Source organism: Trichechus manatus, unplaced genomic scaffold (assembly GCF_000243295.1).
Source record: "Trichechus manatus latirostris isolate Lorelei unplaced genomic scaffold, TriManLat1.0 scaffold00112, whole genome shotgun sequence".
In the NCBI taxonomy this organism is placed as follows: Eukaryota; Metazoa; Chordata; class Mammalia; order Sirenia; family Trichechidae; genus Trichechus; species Trichechus manatus.
In genome coordinates, this window is record NW_004444048.1 from 6,589,701 (window position 1) to 6,609,124 (window position 19,424).

At 35.7% G+C, this 19,424-nt stretch overlaps 1 protein-coding gene across 10 annotated transcripts in view; it reads left to right on the forward strand.

The window, feature by feature from the left end:
- The window catches only part of CCDC91 (coiled-coil domain containing 91), a 432,308-nt gene that overhangs the window by 310,667 nt on the left and 102,217 nt on the right, over positions 1-19,424 (forward strand). For 9 of the 10 annotated variants that reach the window (XM_023738058.1, XM_023738055.1, XM_023738060.1 and 6 more), the window contains one exon: positions 4,344-4,520. In XM_023738058.1, the coding sequence (XP_023593826.1) occupies positions 4,344-4,520 (177 nt within the window). The remainder of the gene's footprint in view (positions 1-4,343; positions 4,521-19,424) is intronic. The other variant, XM_023738059.1, reaches the window with a different exon arrangement.

Consider the following 19,424-nt stretch of genomic DNA (forward strand, 5'->3'; position numbering starts at 1 on the left):
ATTGACCCTTTAATCATTATTTTGTGTCCTTCCTTATCCTTTGTGGTGGATTTTACTTTAAAGTCTATTTTGTCACAGGTTAATATTGCCACTCCTGCTCTTTTTTGAATGTTGTTTGCTTGATATATTTTTTTCCGTCCTTTGAGTTTTAGTTTGTTTGTGTCTTTGAGTCTAAAGTGTGTCTCTTGTAAGTGGCATATAGACGGATCGTGTTTTAATCCAGTCTGCCACTCTGTCTCTTTATTGGTGAATTTAGTCCATTTACATTCAGCATAAGCATTTACAGGTATGAGTTTAGTGCTGTCATTTTGATGTCTTTTTTTGTGTGTTATTCCCAGTTTCTTTGTTCTGCTTAATTTTCTGTGCTGAGTCATTTTTCTTCATGTGTTTTCCTTTCATCTTTTCATTGTTGTTGATTTTGTGCTTGCTGAGTCTTTACATTTTTTTAGTTTTTTATTTGACTTGTAGGATTGTTAGTTTCCTTTGTGGTTACCTTAATATTTACCCCTATTTTTCTAAGTTTATACCAGTCTTTTATTTCTTTATATCACTGTGACTTTCTCTCAATATGAAAATTCTACATCTACATTTTTTAAGTCCTTCTTTTTTGTTTTAATGTTGTCATCTTTTACGTATTGATGTCTGTTTCTCTATTTTTAGTGTTTTAGCTTTGATTTATTTTTGTGACTTCTTATCTGGATTGATATCTGGTTGCTCTGTCCTGTGTTCTACTCTTGGGTTGTTACCTGATGTTACTGATTTTCTAACTGGAGGACTCGCTTTAGTATTTCTTGTAATTTTAGTTTTGTTTTTGCAAGTTCCCTGAACTTCTGTTTATCTAGAAATGCCCTAATTTCGCCATCATATTTGAGAGACAGTTTTGCAGGATATATAATTCTTGGCTGGCAGTTTTGTTTTTTTTTTCCTTCAAGGCTTTGCATATGTCATCGCATTGCCTTCTTCCCTGCATAGTTTCTGCTGCGTAGTCCAAGCTTAGTCGTATTGACTCTCCTTGGTAGATGACTTTTCATTTTTCCCTAGCCGCTCTTAAAATTCTTTATCTTTGTTTTGGCAAGTTTGATTATAATATGTCTTGGTGACTTTCTTTTGAGATCTGCTTTATATGGAGTTCGATGAGCATCTTGGTTAGATATCTTGTCATCTTTCATGGTATCAGGGAAGTGTTCTGTCAACAAATCTTCCACAATTTTCTCTGTATTTTCTGTTATCCCCCCCTGTTCTGCTACTCCAATCACTTGTAGGGTATTACTTTTGTTAGAGTCCCACATAATTCTTAGGGTTTCTTCATTTTTTTAAATCCTTTTATCTGATTTTTCCTCATAGATTGGTGTCAAGTGCTTTCTCTTCAATCTCACTAATTCTGACTTCCGTTGCCTCAATTCTGCTCCTATGACTTTCTATTGAGTTGTCTAGTTCTGAACTTTTATTGTTAATCTGCTGGATTTCTGATTCCTGTCTCTCTATGGATTCTTACAGCCTGTTAAATTTGTCATTATGCTCTTCTCTAATCTTTTTAATTTTCTCTATTGCGTGTTCTGCGTTTTGCTTAGTTTCCTTCCTAATTTCTTGAAGATTTCTGTATATTAATCTTTTGTATTCTGCCTCCAGTAATTCTAAGAAATTTTCCTCCTCTGGAAAATTTCTAGATTCTTTATTTTGGGAGCTTGCTGAAGCCATAATGGACTGCCTCTATATGTGATTTGATATTGACTGTTGTGTCCGAGCCATCAAGAAGTTATTATATTTATTTATTTTACGTTTGCTTACTGTGTCCTAGCTTCTTGTTTTGTTTTGGTATGCCCAAGTAGTCTGCTCGTATGAGCTAGTTTGATTATTGGCACCTTTGAAGCGCTAATGTCCTGTCACCAGGTAGTTAGACGTGTTACTAAGTATGTGAGCTCAGGAGTCCACCCACTCCTCCTGTATGGATTCAGCTTGGGTGCCCAGGTAGATAGCCACCAAGTGTGTCGTGGAGGCTCCCAGTTACAGTGCTAGACAGGCATGGGTGATTGGTATAGGCACAGACATCTGGCTTACAGCAGGGGAGCACACTCTGAGCAAGGCAGAAGGCTGACTTCCACCCCCGAGTGTCTAAGAGGAAAGTGTGTCCCTGTTCCTTAGAGTGCGTAGGTGAGTGGGTTTTGCAGCCGGACTATGAGCACCTAATGCTGTTGGCTGTAAGGACTGGGGGCACCTCTTGTTCATGAGCCCCTATTGCAGGTTGCTAGGTAGCATGGGTGAAGCCACCAGTCCTCAGGACCCTGATGTGGGTAGTTGAAGACCCTCCTTAATGGGCAGAGCAGTGTCAAATGTCATGAACCTGCCACTTCACTGCTGAAACAGTTGAAGTTAGAGTTCCGGTATATACCCTTTTGTACTACAGTAATGAGGGCCTATGCTGTTGAAATGGGCCTACACAAGTCTATGCAGGGGAAAGGCAGTCAAAGTCCATGGATCCCTTATGCCTGTGCCTAGGCAAAGGAGCTGTGCCTACCCTGGTTTCCTGGCTTAGGGGAGCCAACAGTTTATTTTTTCCCCGTTAATTTGTTCACTTTCCAAGGCGGGGAGAATGGCTCTGGGTGTGTGACAGATCCTAGTTCCGACCCAGGGTACTCGACAATTGCTGATGATGGTCTGGGATCCCGTGCAGAGCAGGGAGCAGGGAGGTAAATGGGAGAGAGGTTTTTCCCTAAGGGGGTTTTTTTTGATCCACCTGGTAGGCCTACATGACCCAGTGAATCAGTATTTTTGAAATAACAGTAGTTAAATCATGCATCAGTGAAGGATCCATTCAACTCAAAAGGTGTTGTAATGTAACAGTACAAATATCTCATTGCTATGATTTCATTTTCTATATTGTAATTGACTTTTAAGAAACTGCCACTTGTTGAGTTTTGTTGTGGAATCAAAGAATACTGCAGATCTCTGAACAGTCTACTGAGTAATCCTTGTCTAGGGAGCTGAACTGAGAGAACTGAGCTGAGCTGCCAAGTGCCTTAGCTGATGAAGACAGTGAGCCAAAAGGAAAGGAACAGTCCAGCTTTTAATCACTAGTAACAGTCAAGCTTTTAGTCACTTAACTACAATAGTATAAGCTGAAGAAGAAGATGCTGCCTTTCCTTCTTCCATATTTCCCCAGGAACAGCCTTCAGACTGTCCAGGCTAGAGTCAGGTGGATCATTGCAGATGTGGGGACCATCTCACTGCCAGGGGGATCCTCAAACAAATGTCTGCTGCAGTTTTATGGACTCCAGGACCTGAGGGGTAGGGCGAGGAGAAGGACTAGTATTGGAAAGTACTGAGTACTGTGTCAGAGTGGGAAAGTGTCTTTAAGATCCTTCCCCTTTCCCTGAAAGGAAGCTTCAACAGAGATGCCTGAGTAAGGCCTCTGCCGATAAAGAGACCTCTGTATAGAGGGGCTGGGCTAGGAATACAGGTATTCAAAAGAGCATGGCTAGGGCAGGGGTGGGGGTAGGTGGTTAAGACCTTGGCTACAACAACCTTCAGAAACAGCAGTGCATTACGTAGGCACGAAGTCTTGTTGGGGAGGGCAGCTTTCCCCCTGTGGCCTGCCTGGTAAATCCTTTGTAATTGCCTATGGTCAGGCCTAAAAAATTACATGTAGGTTTTTAGGGGCCAGACTCCTCACCCCTCTCTTTTCCAACCACAGATTTGTGTGAGACTAGGTTTCTTCATACCCAGTTGCTGTGGAATGGATTCTAACTCACTTCAACCAAAAAGCATATGATTACAGTAAGACAGAAGTCAGATATAAGAATATAGCTGTCTGCTATAAAGTGACACAATAAAGTGGTTTATAAACATGTAAAACAATGCCATTCTTTTTTTTTTTTTCAATTTTTAAAAATATAGGTATTTTTCAGAAAATATGTATTTATGTATAGGGCATTTTAATATTATTAATTTTAAATGAATTAAAAATGTTTCAATTATTTCTTGGTTTGAATTTCTAATATGATAAATATTAAAATATACATTCAACATAAAAGCTCTTTGGAATACTAAATAATTTTTAAGAGTATGAAGGGATCCCAAGTAGTTTGAAGTTGACTACTGTAAGCTTGGGCTTGGTTTTCTTGAAGTTTAAAAATGCCATGGAAATTGACAGTAATATTTGTATACAAATCAAAAATAGATTTTATTTTAAATCAGTTATTAAATACGCATTAAAAACAGCAGTGTCAGAAACAAACCCCATAGGATCAAAGTTTGTGTCTTCTATGTTTACCCAAGTCTGTCTTATTTAAAGAATTATTGCTAAGTCACTCCTTGTTTTGAATTGGTCATTATTTATTTTGAAGCTTGAGAAAGAAGCAATGCAGGATGCAGTTTTAAAAGCCATAGAAGAAGAAAGAAAAAATTTGGAAAAAGCCCATGCTGAAGAAAGGGAATTATGGAAGACTGAACATGCAAAAGATCAAGAAAAAGTATCTCAGGAAATTCAAAAAGCTATACAAGAACAAAGAAAAGTAAGTCAGGTTAGTAGAAGTAACTCTTTGGAAATATTTCCTTTTAAAGTATCCTTACTATTATCTTACTAAAACACACATTAGTGGACATACCAGTATTTAACCTTTTTTTCTAATAATTTATAATGTTTTTAATTTGTTTTCATCACTCTGATATTGAAAATGTGGTAACTTGTAACTTTACCTTTTATTCTATTTGTCAGAATTGCAGAATCCAAGTTTATGTTTAATCCACGCTTTGAACCAGTTCAATCCAGTTCAAACCCCTGTTGAGAATTTGCATTTCTAACAAGTTCTCTGCTGAGAATTTGCATTTCCACCCCAGGTATACTGAATCAGAATCTACATTTTAACAAGATCTCAGGTGATTCTTGTGTATAACTTCCGGACTTGTTAGAAATGCAAATTTTCAGCAGGGAACTTGTTAGAAATACCAATTCTCAGCAGGGGCTTGAACCTGAAGGAACTGGTTTGAAGCCCTGATTTAATCATGGCAACAACATTAAGGCTGTCTTTATCATAGTTGTTTTTTCCTTGTCACAAATACATAACATAAGACAATCAATATAAGATAATATATACTATATTATTAATTGTATGATTACATCTAAGTTACAAGTCTGATTTGTATGTCTAGATAACTTTAGTTTTTAGTAATAATTAATAGTACCTCATAAATAATGGCTATGGTATTATAAAGGATATATAAAGATCACCAAGTGCAGCCTGCATATAAAATAACTTTTCATTACTTAACAATTCAAAAGTCTACATCAGTTTGATTACCAGTGATTGAATTTGCAAGGCTCTGTTTTACTTGCTTTTAGTCTTTTCTTTATATAGACAGTGAGGTACTTGAATAAATCTTCTCTTAAATGAGTAAAACAAGCAAAAAAATCACATTCATTAAAGTATCTCTTTCACATGTACTACCATTGTTTATTCAACCATGTGATTATAAATATTGCTAAAATGACTAACCTTTGAGGACAAACTAGAAGACTTTCTTATAGACTGAATAACTAATCTTGATGAAGCTCTAAAAAATTCAGTGTTCTAATTTTTTACTTATAGTTTAGAAGTTGTATACTATATTTCTATTCTTTCTGTGATTACTCTACATATTGCAGAATATACCCCCCACTTATCAGACTAATAGTAATCAAAATTTTTTTCTTCCTTCTCGACCATCTAAGGATCAGAATTCTTTGATTCAGTTTTACTGTTTCCATAATTTTATGCTACTATTGTTATGAATTCTAATTCTGCATATTTTAAAACCTTATATAGTATATACTTATTTATATTTATTTTGCAATAACTACTTATTTTTCCTGATTTTTTACTTCATCTCTGACCTGCTGTCTGGGATCATTTTGCCTCAATCTGAAGTGCATTTTTTAAAATTTCCTTTATGTCATTTTGCTAATGCAGGGATTAGTAAATGTTTTCTATAAAGGCCTACATCATAAATATTTAGCTTGCAGGCCATACAGTCTCTGTAACAACTGCTTAGTTCTGTTATTGTAATGTGAAAGCAGCCGTAAACAATATATAATGAAGGGATGTGGCTGTATTCCAATATATTTTATTTACTGAAACAGACCCGTGGGCTGTAGTTCGCCAACTCCTGTGCTAATTGAAAACTATTATATGTTTTGTTTGTTTGAAAATGACTTTATTTCACCTCCATTTTCAGTAGGACATTTTTTGCTGGGTTTAGAATTCTTGCTTGCCCATTATAGTCTTAGTATTTAAGATACCCTCCCACTGTCTTCTAGTTCCATTACTGGTATTATGGAATCCGATTTCAGTTTCTCTGCTACTCCTTTGAGGATGATCTCTCTTTTTCTCTGTGTGTGTGTGGTTATGTGTGTGTGTTTAAAATTTTTCTCTTTGCTTGTCTTTTTCTATAGTTTTTTCATGATGTATCTAGGTGTAGATTTATTTATATTCCCCTGCTTGGAGTTCAGTGGGCTTAATGAATCTACAGCTAGATTTGTTTTATCACTTCTAGAATGTACACAGCTATTATGTCTTCAAGTACTGGCTCTTCCCATGACTAATATATGGTCACCATATCTGGGCATATCAGTATGTTAAATTTAGTTAAGTTCATCTTATTTCATTCTTTAATTGGAAGCTTTTGCTAATAGTATTCAAAAGTAAAAAATACTGAGTCTTGAACACAAGAATTTATGAATCTCCCATCTTTAGGAAACTCTTTATTTCCTTTTCCTCACACTTAGAGAAAATGATCTTCAATCTTAATGTTAAGTTTTTACCTGATGTAATATCTATGTGGGATAATATTATACTTAATATTATGGTAGATAAATAGGTCAGGGGCTAGGTTGGTAGATTTATTTTCATACAAGTGTATGCTTACTACAAAATAAACCACACTATGTATATTCTTAGGTTTGGTCTGTATACTGTTTACCTTTCACAGTAAGAAAATTCACATCAACCCCCAGGTTTGGGGAACACTGCATTAACATTTTATCACTGGAATTTTGGGGGAATCACCCGATACAAACATAATAGTAGAAATTTTTATACTATCTTGAGAGGATGTTCTGCAATACCAGTGATAATTGGACTCCAGTTTGAGTAACAGTTTTTTACTGCATTTGAAAATAAGTGGATTGAAAGAAAGTGGATTATATTGTAAAAAAGGTTAGTTTAGAGTTTACATTTCTTTCCTTATTGCTTTGGCTTTCTCATAATAAATAGACTACCAGTAAATTTCCAATCAGCATGTAAAATTTTGCCCAGCTAGTATCTCTCATGTATCAGATGGAGTGTGATTCATGTTAGTGTCGTTGTAAGTTTTTGATGGCCCTCATCTGTCTCTATATTTTTATTATTATTGTAGTTTTATTTTTTGCCTTTTGCTGAAAACCAGATGTAACTCTCTCAGTCCAATTTTCAGTGGAATAAAATGAAACTAACAGTGTGCCATGTAAAGGATAACATTATGACTTTTTGATTATTTTATTCTGTGGGATAAATATAGTGTAATAAACTAAAAGAAATAATTTGAATAGTTTAGAAAGTAATATGCCTACAAGGAGTAGTAGTATTTTTCTAAATTCCCAAGGAAAGATGCAAATTAATAAAGTCTCTAATTAAAATCCCTCAGAAAAATAAATACTATGCTAGGTGTATGATACTAAAAGTTTTGTAATAGATATATTTACAACATCAACAACAAAAAAGAGCAGTTGCTGAGGCTGCTTATGTACAACCAAACACCTCATAGAATTTGATTTCTTGGTTTGGAGGTTTAGGGTCATTGTTTCATGGACCATCCTAATTAAGTTGCCTAATATGTTCATTGCTTTTGTTCTACTTCCTAGTTCATTGCATAGTGTCTGTGGTCTTAAAAGCTTGCAAGTAGCCATTCAAGGTGCAATAATTGGTCTCTATTCAACCTGGAGCAACAGAGGAAAAAGCAGAGTCAGGAATAGGAGGGAGAAATGGACTGTGTGACTAATTGCCTTTGGCAGCCTCCTTTGCCATGAGACCAGAAGAACTGGATGGTGTCTGGCTGCCACTACTGAATATTTTGATCAAAGAGTCTGTAAAGAATCCTAATCAAAAGGAGATTTTCAAATTCTAATGGAATCCAGATTTTCTGGAGTGATGGAGGTTGGATGAACCCCTAGAACTATTATCCTGAGATAAACTTTAAACCTTAAACCAAAAATATCCCTGAAGTTGTCTTAAAACCAAACAATATTGTAGCTTAACAGGTAAAGAATATCTGCCTTGAGCATTGTGTTCTTTTAAGAACTATCTACATGGGATCAAATTGACAGCAGCACTGGAAAAGATTAGATAGGAACCTTAGGGCCAGTGAGTTTATGATAATGGGGGAGAAACAATTCAGAAAAAGAAAGTGAGAATGTTTGAAGAATGTAATCAATGTCACTGAATTGTGCATGTAGAAATTGTTGAATTGTGTATATTCTGCTGTGTATATTCTCAACAAAAACAAAAAATAAATTATTAAAAATAAAAAACAATAAAAGATTATGCCAGCTGCAAGAAAAATAGGCATTTAAGAAACAATATACAATAGATATTCTTGAAGAGAACATTTTCAGGAAGACACTTGCTAATATTTAATTGTATTCATCCCAGTTTCTCAAATAAATGTTATAGGCATCATTTCATTAATTCACATTAATTCTCTTGGAAAAACAATTTAAAAATTTTAAAAAAACTGATGAAGTATTACAGATTTTTTTAATACCATGATTAAATCACCAAAATTTAAAGTAATTAATTAATTAATTCAATTGTTAATTTAATAAGTAAATTAATTGAATTAATTTAATTTAAATTTAAATTAAATTACCAAAATTGCAGGACCAGAAATATAATTTATAATTAAACTTTACCCTTAGGCTAATAGTGATAAGAATCTTAAATCTACCTCTTCAACCAGTTCATACCCTGAGGATTATATCTGTTAACTTCATATTTATTATTAATGTCCTTAATACTCTTTTTAGGAAAAATCCGTGGAATATTAGCATTACAAAATTTGACAGAGCGTTATCATCTTTTATAATAATTGGGAAAGCAATAATAGGGTTAGAAGTCCATGTTCCAGTTTCATTTATTGGATTTGTTCTAAACAAATACATTAGGCTAGGTCTAGCTAGAGAGCTGTTTCTATGGAAGTTTTTCTTCAGCTTTGGATGCAGAAAATAGTAATGCAGTAGTGGTGGTGATGGTAGATATGGTAATAATTATAACAATAATGATTTCAATTCTAAGTAAGTGTCAGGTACTTTTCTAATTGTTTTATGTGGTGGATCTCATTTAATCTTCACTGTTCATTTAATCTTTAAAATACATTTATGACACAGGAACTACCATTATTCCCGTTTTACAGAAGAGGAAGCCAAAGCTTTTGGAGATTATGTAATTTGTTCAAGACCATACAGCTCCTTAGAAGAGGCATAGACAGGATTCAAAACCAAGTAGTCTAACTTAAGAGACCTTGCAGTTTACCACTACAGTATTTCCCAGTGTTCTCGTCTTAGAATAAAATACAGATTCGTCTAATTAATCATTTTATGTGCATTTAAAATGATCTCTGGAAGTGAATAATTTCAGTAGGAAAAACTTGAAGAAGGGATTTTTTTTTTTTTTATTCATTCAATAACATTTATTAAGCTTCTATTTGTGTGTTTGGCACTGTTTAAATTTTGAGCATCTAGTATTGAACAAGGTATCAATTTGCCTGTGCTCATGGAGCTTACCTTCAAATTTCAAAAACGTACAATACTCAAGATAATTCCATATAGTGATATGAGCTATAAAGGAAAACAAAAATAGTTATATGTTTGGCTGAACACAAGAAGCACAAACCATAAAATAAAAAAAAATAAGACTTTATCAAAAAATTTGTTTTTCCTCAAAACACATCATTAGTAAAATGAAAAGGTAAGCCACGATCTGGGAGAAAATATTTTCTTAGCTTAGCAGATACTTTTAATGTTAAATATACAAGTATGAGATGATGCAGCAGTCTCAAGCTTAGGCCTTTACCCAATAGAAATAAAATTTCCACATAGAGACTTACATGAGGGGGATGGGGCCAAGACGGTGGAGTAGTCATATGCCTCTGGTGGTCCCTCTTACAACAAAGACGCAAAAAAACAAGAGAATCGATATATATGACAATCTAGGAGCCCTGAACATCAAAGGCGAAGTTGAGAAATCAGGCTGAGTGGCAGGGGGATGGAGAGATGGTTCGGAAGCAGAGAGGAGTTGCCATACTTGACTGGGCGAGAGCACGAGCCCTTCGGGCCAGATCAGATAGTGGTGCATGGTGAGGCAGGCAACCATCGGCACTCCGGAGGCGTTTTCCACATCGAGAGAGACCCAGCAGCAGAGAGTCTACTTGGCCATCCAGAACCAGTGAGAAGCAGTCCTTGATCGATGAAAGATAAGTACTTGCATCTGGCCTACCGTGCGGTTTTGGGAAAAACATAACAATAATAAATATTTACACACCCAATGACAGGGCTCCAGAGTACATAAAACAAACTCCAAAAGCATTGAAAAGAGAGGTAGACAGCTCCACAATAATAGTAGGATACTTCAAAACACTACTTTCAGTGAAGGACAGAACATCCAGAAAGACACTCAACAAAGACATGAAAGATCTAAATGCTACAGTCAACCAACTTGATCTCATAGACGTATACCAAACACTCCACCCAACAGCAGCCAAGTATACTTTCTTTTCCAATGCACATGGAACATTCTTCAGAATAGACCACGTATTAGGCCATAAAACAAGACTTAACAAAATCCAAAGCATCGAAATATTACAAAGCATCTTTTTTGACCATAAAGCTATAAATGTAGAAATCATTAACAGAAAAAGCAAGGGAAAAAAATCAAACACATGAAAACTGAACAACACCTTGCTCAAAAACTACTGGGTTCTAGAAGAATTTAACAATGGAATAAAGAAATTCATAGAATCAAATGAGAATGAAAACACATCCTACCGGAACCTTTGGGACACAGGAAAAGCAGTGCTCAGAGGTCAGTTTATAGCAATAAATGCACACATCCAAAAAGAAGAAAGGTCCATAATCAAAACATTAACCCTACAACTGGAACAAGTAGAAAGAGAGCAGCAAAAGAAGCCCTCAGGCGCCAGAAGAAAGGAAATCATAAGAATTAGAGCAGAATTAAATAAAATAGAGAACAGAAAAACAACTGAGAGTTAACAAGACTGAAAGCTGGTTCTTTGAAAAGATCAACAAAATTGATAAACCACTGGCAAAACTGACAGAAGAAAAACAGGAGAGGAAGCAAATAACCCTTATACGAAATGAGACGAGAGAGAATCACAACAGACCCAAGTGAAATTAAAAGAATCATAACAGAATACTATGAAAAATTGTACTCTTAACAAATTTGAAAATGTAGAGGAAACGGACAAATTTCTAGAAACTCACTATCTACCGAAACTAACACAAACAGAGGTAGAACAACTAAATAAACCCATAACAAAAGAAGACATTGAAAAGGTAATTTAAAAACTCCCAACAAAAAAAAAAAAAGCCCTGACCTGGACAGCTTCACTGGAGAATTCTACCAAACTTTCAGAGAAGAGTTAACACCACTAGTACTAAAAGTATTTCAGAGCATAGAAAAGGATGGAATACTCCCAAACTCATTCTATGAAGCCAGCATAACCCTGATACCAAAACCAGGTAAAGACACCACAAAAAAAGAAAATTACAGACCAATATCCCTCATGAACATTGATGCAAAAATCCTCAACAAAATTCCAGCCAATAGAATTCAGCAACGTATTAAAAAAAAAAAAAAACAACAAAAAAAAATCACTGTGATCAAGTGGGATTTATACCAGGTATACAGGGATGGTTCAGCATTAGAAGAACAATCAATGTAATCCATCACAATAAAACTAAAGAAAAGAACCACATGATCTCATCAATCCATGCAGACAAGGCGTTTGAAAAAGTCCAACATCCATTCATGATAAAAACACTCAATAAAACAGGAATTGAAGGGAAATTCGTCAACATAATAAAGGGCATTTCTACAAAGCCAACAGCTAACATCATCCTAAATGGAGAGAGCTCGAAAGCATTCCCCTTGAGAACAGGAACCAGACAAGGATGCCATTTATCACCACTCTTATTCAGCATTGTGCTGGAGGTCCTAGCCAGAGCAGTTAGACAAGAAAAAGAAATAAACGGCATCCAGATTGGTAGGGAAGAAGTCAAAGTATCTCTATTTGCAGATGAGATGATCTTATACACATAAAACCATAAGGAATCCACAAGAATACTACTGGAACTAATAAAAGATTTCAGCAAAGTATCAGGATACAAGATAAACATGCAAAAATCAGTTGGATTCCTCTACACCAACAAAGACAACTTCGAAGGGGAAATCACCAAATCAATACCATTTACAGTATCCCCCCAAAAGATAAAATACTTAGGAATAAATCTAACCAGAGACATGTAAGTCTTATACAATGAAAACTACAAGACACTACTGTAAGAAACAAAAAGAGACCTACGTAAGTGAAAAAAACATACCTTGCTCTCATGGATAGGAAGACTCAACATTGTGAAAATGTCATTTCTACCCAAAGTGATGTACAGATACAATACAATCCCAATCCAAATTCCAATGGCATTTTTTAATGAGATGGAGAAACAAATCACCAACTTCATATGGAAAGGGAAGAGGCCCTGAATAAGTAAAGCATTACTGAAGAAGAACAAAGTGGGAGGCCTCACACTACTGATTTTAGAACCTGTTATACCGCCAGGTAGTCAAAACAGACTGGTACTGGTACAACAACAGATGCATAAACCAATGGAACAGAATTGAGCATCTGGACATAAATTCATCCAGCTATGAGCGGCTGATATTTGACAGAGGCCCAAAGTTCATTAATTGGGGAATAGACAGTCTCTTTAACAAATGGTGCTGGCATAACTGGATATCCATCTGCAAAAAACTGAAACAAGACCCATACCTCACACCATGCACAAAAAGTAACTCAAAATGGATCAAAGACCTAAATATGAAATCGAAAACAATAATGATCATGGAAGAAAAAATAGGGACAACGTTAGGAGCCCTAATACATGGCATGGCATAAACACAATACAAACCATAAGTAACAGTGCACAAGCACCAGAAGAGAGACTAGATAACTGGGAGCTCCTAAAAATCAAACAATTAGGCTCATCAAAAGACTTCACCAAAAGAGTCAAAAAAACAACCTACAGACTGGGAAAAAATTTTTGGCTACAACAAATCCAATCAGCGTCTAATCTCTAAAATCTACAAGATACTGCAAAACCTCAACAACAGAAAGAGAAATAACCCAATTAAAAAAATGGGCAAAAGATATGAACAGGCACTTTGCTAAAGATGCCTTTCAGGCAGCTAAAAGACACATGATGAAATGCTCATGATCATTAGCCGTTAGAGAAATTCATATCAAAACTACAATGAGATACCGTCTCACCTCAGCAAGGCTAGCAGTAATCCAAAAAACACAAAATAATAAATACTGGTGAGGTTGTGGAGAGACTGGAATAGTTATATACTGTCGGTGGGAATGTAAAATGGTACAACCACTTCGGTGATCGTTTTGACGCTTCCTTGAAAAGCTAGAAGTACCATATGATCCAGTAATCCTGCTCCTTGGAATATATCCTAGAGAGATAAGAGCCATCACACGAATAGACATATGCACACACATGTTCATTGCAACACTGTTCACAATAGCAAAAAGATGGAAACAACCTAGGTCCCTGTCAGTGGACGAATGGATAAACAAATTATGGTATATTCACAAAGTGGAATACTACGCAATGATAAAGAACAACGATGAATCTATGAAACATCTTATAACATGGAGGAATATGGAGGACATTATGCTGAGTGAATTTAGTCAGTCACAGAAGGACAAATATTGTATAAGACCAGTATTATAAGAACTCAAGGAAAGGTTTAAATACAGAAGAAAACATTCTTTGATGGTTACGAGGGTGAGGAGGGAGGGTGAGGGTTATTCACTAACTAGAAAGTGAAGAATATTCTTAGGTAAAGGGAAGGACAGTGCAAACTACAGGGAACGTCAGTACAAGTGGACTAAACCAAACTAAGAAGTTTCTTGAATACAGTCAAACACTTCGAGGGACAGAGTAGCAGGGGCGGGGTCTGGGGACCATGCTTTCAGGGGACATCTAGGTCAATTGGCATAACAAAGGTTATTAAGAAAATGTTCTGCATCCTACTTCCGTGAGTGGCGTCTGGATTCTTAAAAGCTAGCCAGCGGCCATCTAAGATGCATTAATTGGTCCCAACCCACCTGGAATAAATGAGAATGAAGAACACAAAACATACAAGGAAAGTATTAGCCCAAGAGACAGAAAGGGCCGCGTAAACCAGAGACTTCATCAGCCTGAGACAAGAAGAACTAGATGGTGCCTGGCTACCACCAATGACCAACCACCCTGACAGGGAACATAGCAGAGATCCCTGGATGGAGCAGGTGAAAGGTGAGGTGCAAAACTCAAATTCTAGTGAAAAGACCAGACTTACTGGTCTGACTGAGACTGGAGGAATTCCAGGAGCATGGCCTGCGGACTGTCTGTCAACCCAGCACTAAAACCATTCCGGAGACCAACTCTTTAGACTAAGATTGGACTGGACTGGGGGGTATAAAATGACACTCGTGAAGCGTGTGCTTCTTAGCTCAAGTAGATACATGAGAGTAAATGGGCAGCTTCTGTCCGGAGGTGAGATGAGAAGGTAGAGAGGGTTAGGAGCTGGTTGAATGGACGTGGGAAATCAGGGGTGGAAAGGAAGAGTGTGCTGTCACAGTATAGGGAGAGCAATTGGGGTCACATAACAGTGTATTGTATAAATTTTTGTATGAGAGACTGACTTGAATTGTAAACTTTCACGTTGTAATGAGAAAGAAAAAAAAGCCCCCCCCCCAAAAAAAAAAGATTTGTATGAAAATGTTCATACCAGCTTTATTCATAGAATTAAAAACTGGAAGCTACCTAAATGCTGGTCAGCTACTGAATGGATAAACAAATTGTGGAATATTTATAGGATAGAATGGTATTGTTGTCGTTAGGTAACGTAGTGTCGGTTCCAACCCATAGTGTCGCTACATACAACAGAATGAAACGCTGCCCAATCCTGCACCATCCTCACAGTCATCATTATCTTTGAGCCCATTGTTACAGCCAGTGAACTAATACAAGCAAAATCATAAATTACTTTTAAAAGACTTATACTAGTTGAAAGGAAACAGGTACCAAAACAATTGCATGCTATATGTTTCCATTTATATGAAATTCTAGAAAAGGGAAGACTAGTGAAAGAAAACAAATCAGTGGTTGTCAGGGGGTGAGGAACTTTTTGAGGGTGATAGAAATCTATATCATGATGGTAGTGGTGGTTACATTGACAAAATGCATCAGCTTATACACTTCAGATTGGTGGATTTTATGTATGTAAATAGTATTTTAACAAAGCTAGTTTAAAAGAAGAAGGAAGACCATCAGGATTTCGACATGAGTAGCTGGATCGATGGTGATTTTATTTAACTATGGTGAGGTAGATTTGAGTTTGGTAGGGATAAAAAATCCAGTTGGTGCATACTAAATTTGAGGCACCTATTCAGAATCCCAGAGGAAATTTTGAGTAGGCAATTAGAAATACGGAGTTCAGGTGAGTGGTCAGGGCTGGCCATCAACATTTGAGATTAATAAGCATATAGATGGTATTTAAAGCCAAATAACTAAAAATGAAGTCTTTTCTGGACACGGTTCTACATGACATTCTTTTTATGGAATGTGGCCATGTTCTGCCTAAGAAAGAATATGGCCACTTCAGATTTACTGTTAATAGTGGAAATAGTCTCACTCTTCTTACATTTAAAATTGTATTTCAGATGAAGCTCTGAAAGTGCTTTCTCTATTACATGATCATCCAGGATTGAGTGGTCAGGCCTTTAGCCACACTTCCTAGGATAGTGTCACCATGATGAAGAGTAGTGTCACCATGATTAAGAGTAGTCTTCCCTGCCTTCTGCCCAGCTCCTGCCTGGTTTCAGAAAGCAAAAACCAAACCCACTGCCTTCGAGTCAATTCCAACTCATAGAGACCCTATAGGACAGAGTAGAACTGCCCCATAGGTTTTCCAAGGAGCGACTGGTGAATTCGAACTGTTGACCTTTTGGTTAGCAGCTGAGCTCTTAACCACTGCACCACCAGAGGCCAGGACTAATTCTGTTTTCTAGCTCTTCGGCAGCTGGTTGGGAGCCACGAGAGCCTGAAAAGCTACCATCCAGCATACTGCAAACAGCTTGATGACTGACTTTATATGAAAACCTGAAAGCAATTTTTTTAAATTCTAATGTTTAGGTCACTTTACAGCACACAAATGTTTCCCTAGTTAAAAGAACTCTGAAAATAAACCTTCTAATTAACAGCATTAAGTCTTTCTTTGACCACTAAGTCACAGAAACAAGGAAATAATAGAGTGGGGAAAAGCAAAAACAATCAGTGTAAACTTAAACAGCTAACGTTTCTCCTGAGAAAATGGAAGGGAATAAAATTGTTTCTGCTTTATAGTTTACCCGTGGGTATTCTCTGTGTTAATACTACCATTAACTGAGGAGATAAATGTTAAACTGTGACAGAAAACACAGTACCTAAGGATTGTGGTAGATATTTTTCAGAACTTAATTTGAGAGATCTTTTTGTTTGGCTTTGCTATTGATTCAAGACTAAATTATAGTGTTGATTTTAGATTTGTACTTTTTTTTTCTTAAGTAATTAAGAAGAAGCTTTATGACTCTGGCTTATTTGCTTTTCATATTAAATTGATTCTGTGTCCCTTTAAAATCTGTACTATAGAATGGAAAGTACGTATGTTATTGACACCAAAGTGAGCAAAAAGAGGATACCCATTAAATTTGCTGTTCTAGCAAAGCCCTGTAAATGGACTCCAGTGCATACAGACACTTAAACTATGTCTGACGTTGGAAGCTCTTCGTAATAGTTTACAACCACATTCACTGTAATTTGGGATTATGTTTTCCCCAAAACCCACAGACATTACAATCAGTGGTTAAATTTTCTTGAAAAAAATTTAACATTGCCATTTGACTCTTCTTTTAAAAAAGGAATGAATACTTCTATTTTAGCTTACCAGGCTAGATGGTTTCATAACCCTAAAATAATTTTTCTCTATTGACTTCTTTAGTTTTGATTCGTTCGTTTTTTTTTAAAGTTTTTATTTGATATTTTGATAGTGACCTAATAATAGACAAAAATTAAAAATTAGCATAGTGTGCTTATGAAAATACTTCAAGACAGGAGGGTGCGTTCGGCAAACAAATGTAGAAGGCATGTGTTATTTATGTAAAAATACGGTAATTGCCAATTAAATGTGCTAAGAAATAAATGGGGTTAAATTTGATTCCTAGTTTGTAATTAATGTAATCTTCACCAAGTTTTTAAGACATCTTGGACTCCATTTCCAGATCTGTAAAATGAGATTAGTAATACCTGCTTGACAGTTGTTGTGCGGCCCGTGAAAATTTGTTTTAAAAAAAAATGAATGAAACAGATATATTTGTGAAACAACTTTAGAAACTATAAATATCATGCATGTATTGGGTGGTATTGTGGTGAAGCTGGTGACAAATCAGGAAACCTTGTCCCTTACTGAATGGTGAAGGAATCAGGGTATTTAGCTCAGAGAAGAGAAAAGTAAGGAAAAAATACTGCAACGTTATTCACATATTTGAAGAACTGCCATAAGAGGATTTTTTTTTTTCCTATTTAGCTAAAGAGGGATAAACTAGAAGTCAGGTGAAAAATTTTAGCTCAGTACAATATAAAACTATCAAATCACAAGCTAGCCCACAAAAATTTTATGATTTTATTCAGGATTTTGTGAAGAATGGATTGGATAGGATATTGTAGAGTATATGTATTGGAGAGTATAATCTTTGCTATCCTTTCTGCACTAAGGATCTCTGATTCTATTTCTGTATAATTATAGGTACATGGCAATTTCTTACTCCACAGGTTTTGTACACAATTGTTGACATTCTAAAAATCTTCTGTTCTTTAACTTAATTGTAGAAAGTTCTCTTTCAGAAATAATCACTGTATAATCCTTTTAAAATACATTTAAATATTTATACTACTTTTTTTAAAAGTAAGATTTTGGGTAAGTAGCTTAACTTCTCTAAACCTCAGAATATAGCTGCCTTTCAAATGGCTCTGAGGACTAAATGAAAATATGCATGACTGTTTTGTTAACTGTAAACGCCAAATATAAGGCATTGATTTCATATGTGTATTTTAACACTGTTTATATTATATTTTGCTTAACTCAGCTGTGTCTTTCACACACATCTATTAGGTCACAGAATCTTTAATAGTAAGTACCACTGAAGAGATTATAACCCAGCATGAATTCATTTCCTTAGCATAGTGCTTGGAACATAGTATAATTTGCTGTTGTTGGGATGACTATTGCAATTGTTGCTGCTGCTACTATTACCATTATCATCATCATGATCATTACCATCTTTTTTCACCTTTGTAATTTTAGCACCTAACATAGTACCATATATAATAAGTGGTTATGTGGATGGTTACTGGTGATTATCTAATGCTGTGGTTTTCAAACTGTGCATCAAGGGACCTTAGGATTAACCTACAGCAGTGGCACAGGGCGTTTTAAATATTAGCAAGCAATGCAATGGTATTTGAGCTCTATTGGAAACCAGGTAAACTACTATCTCAAAGTAGTTCACCATTTTAATATTAGTTTGTGCTACATACCTTTCTTTTATATCATCACTGTGAAGTGGGGTTTTGGGGACTTGCTATGATAAAAGACAAATACCATGTAAAAATCAATGTGAAAAGGAAATAACGATGTTAATATCCAATATAATCCAAGGTTTAAGAAGTTGTGCAATGCCCAATGTGTGCAAAATTCTTCATGAGTAAGTAACTGTGGTTAAGAATGTAATAAAAATATTTTTCTTTCAATTTTTGTGTATTTTCAAATGACTGCTAAGTTATGACCCAACTACTTAATAAATGGAACAATTAAATATTTCTTTTGGCCTGAAGAATTTCTTTTGAGGGTGCACCATGAAAAAAATTACTGTAACAGCAAGGGAGCCATGAACTGAGAATGTTTGGGAACCTTTTAGGTAGTGTATACTTATTGTATATGGCACTCTAGGGGACACAAGAAATATAAAATAAATAGCCCCTAACTTAAGTATATTTTCTTTGAAGTGTGGAAACAAATTTACTCATTCATTCA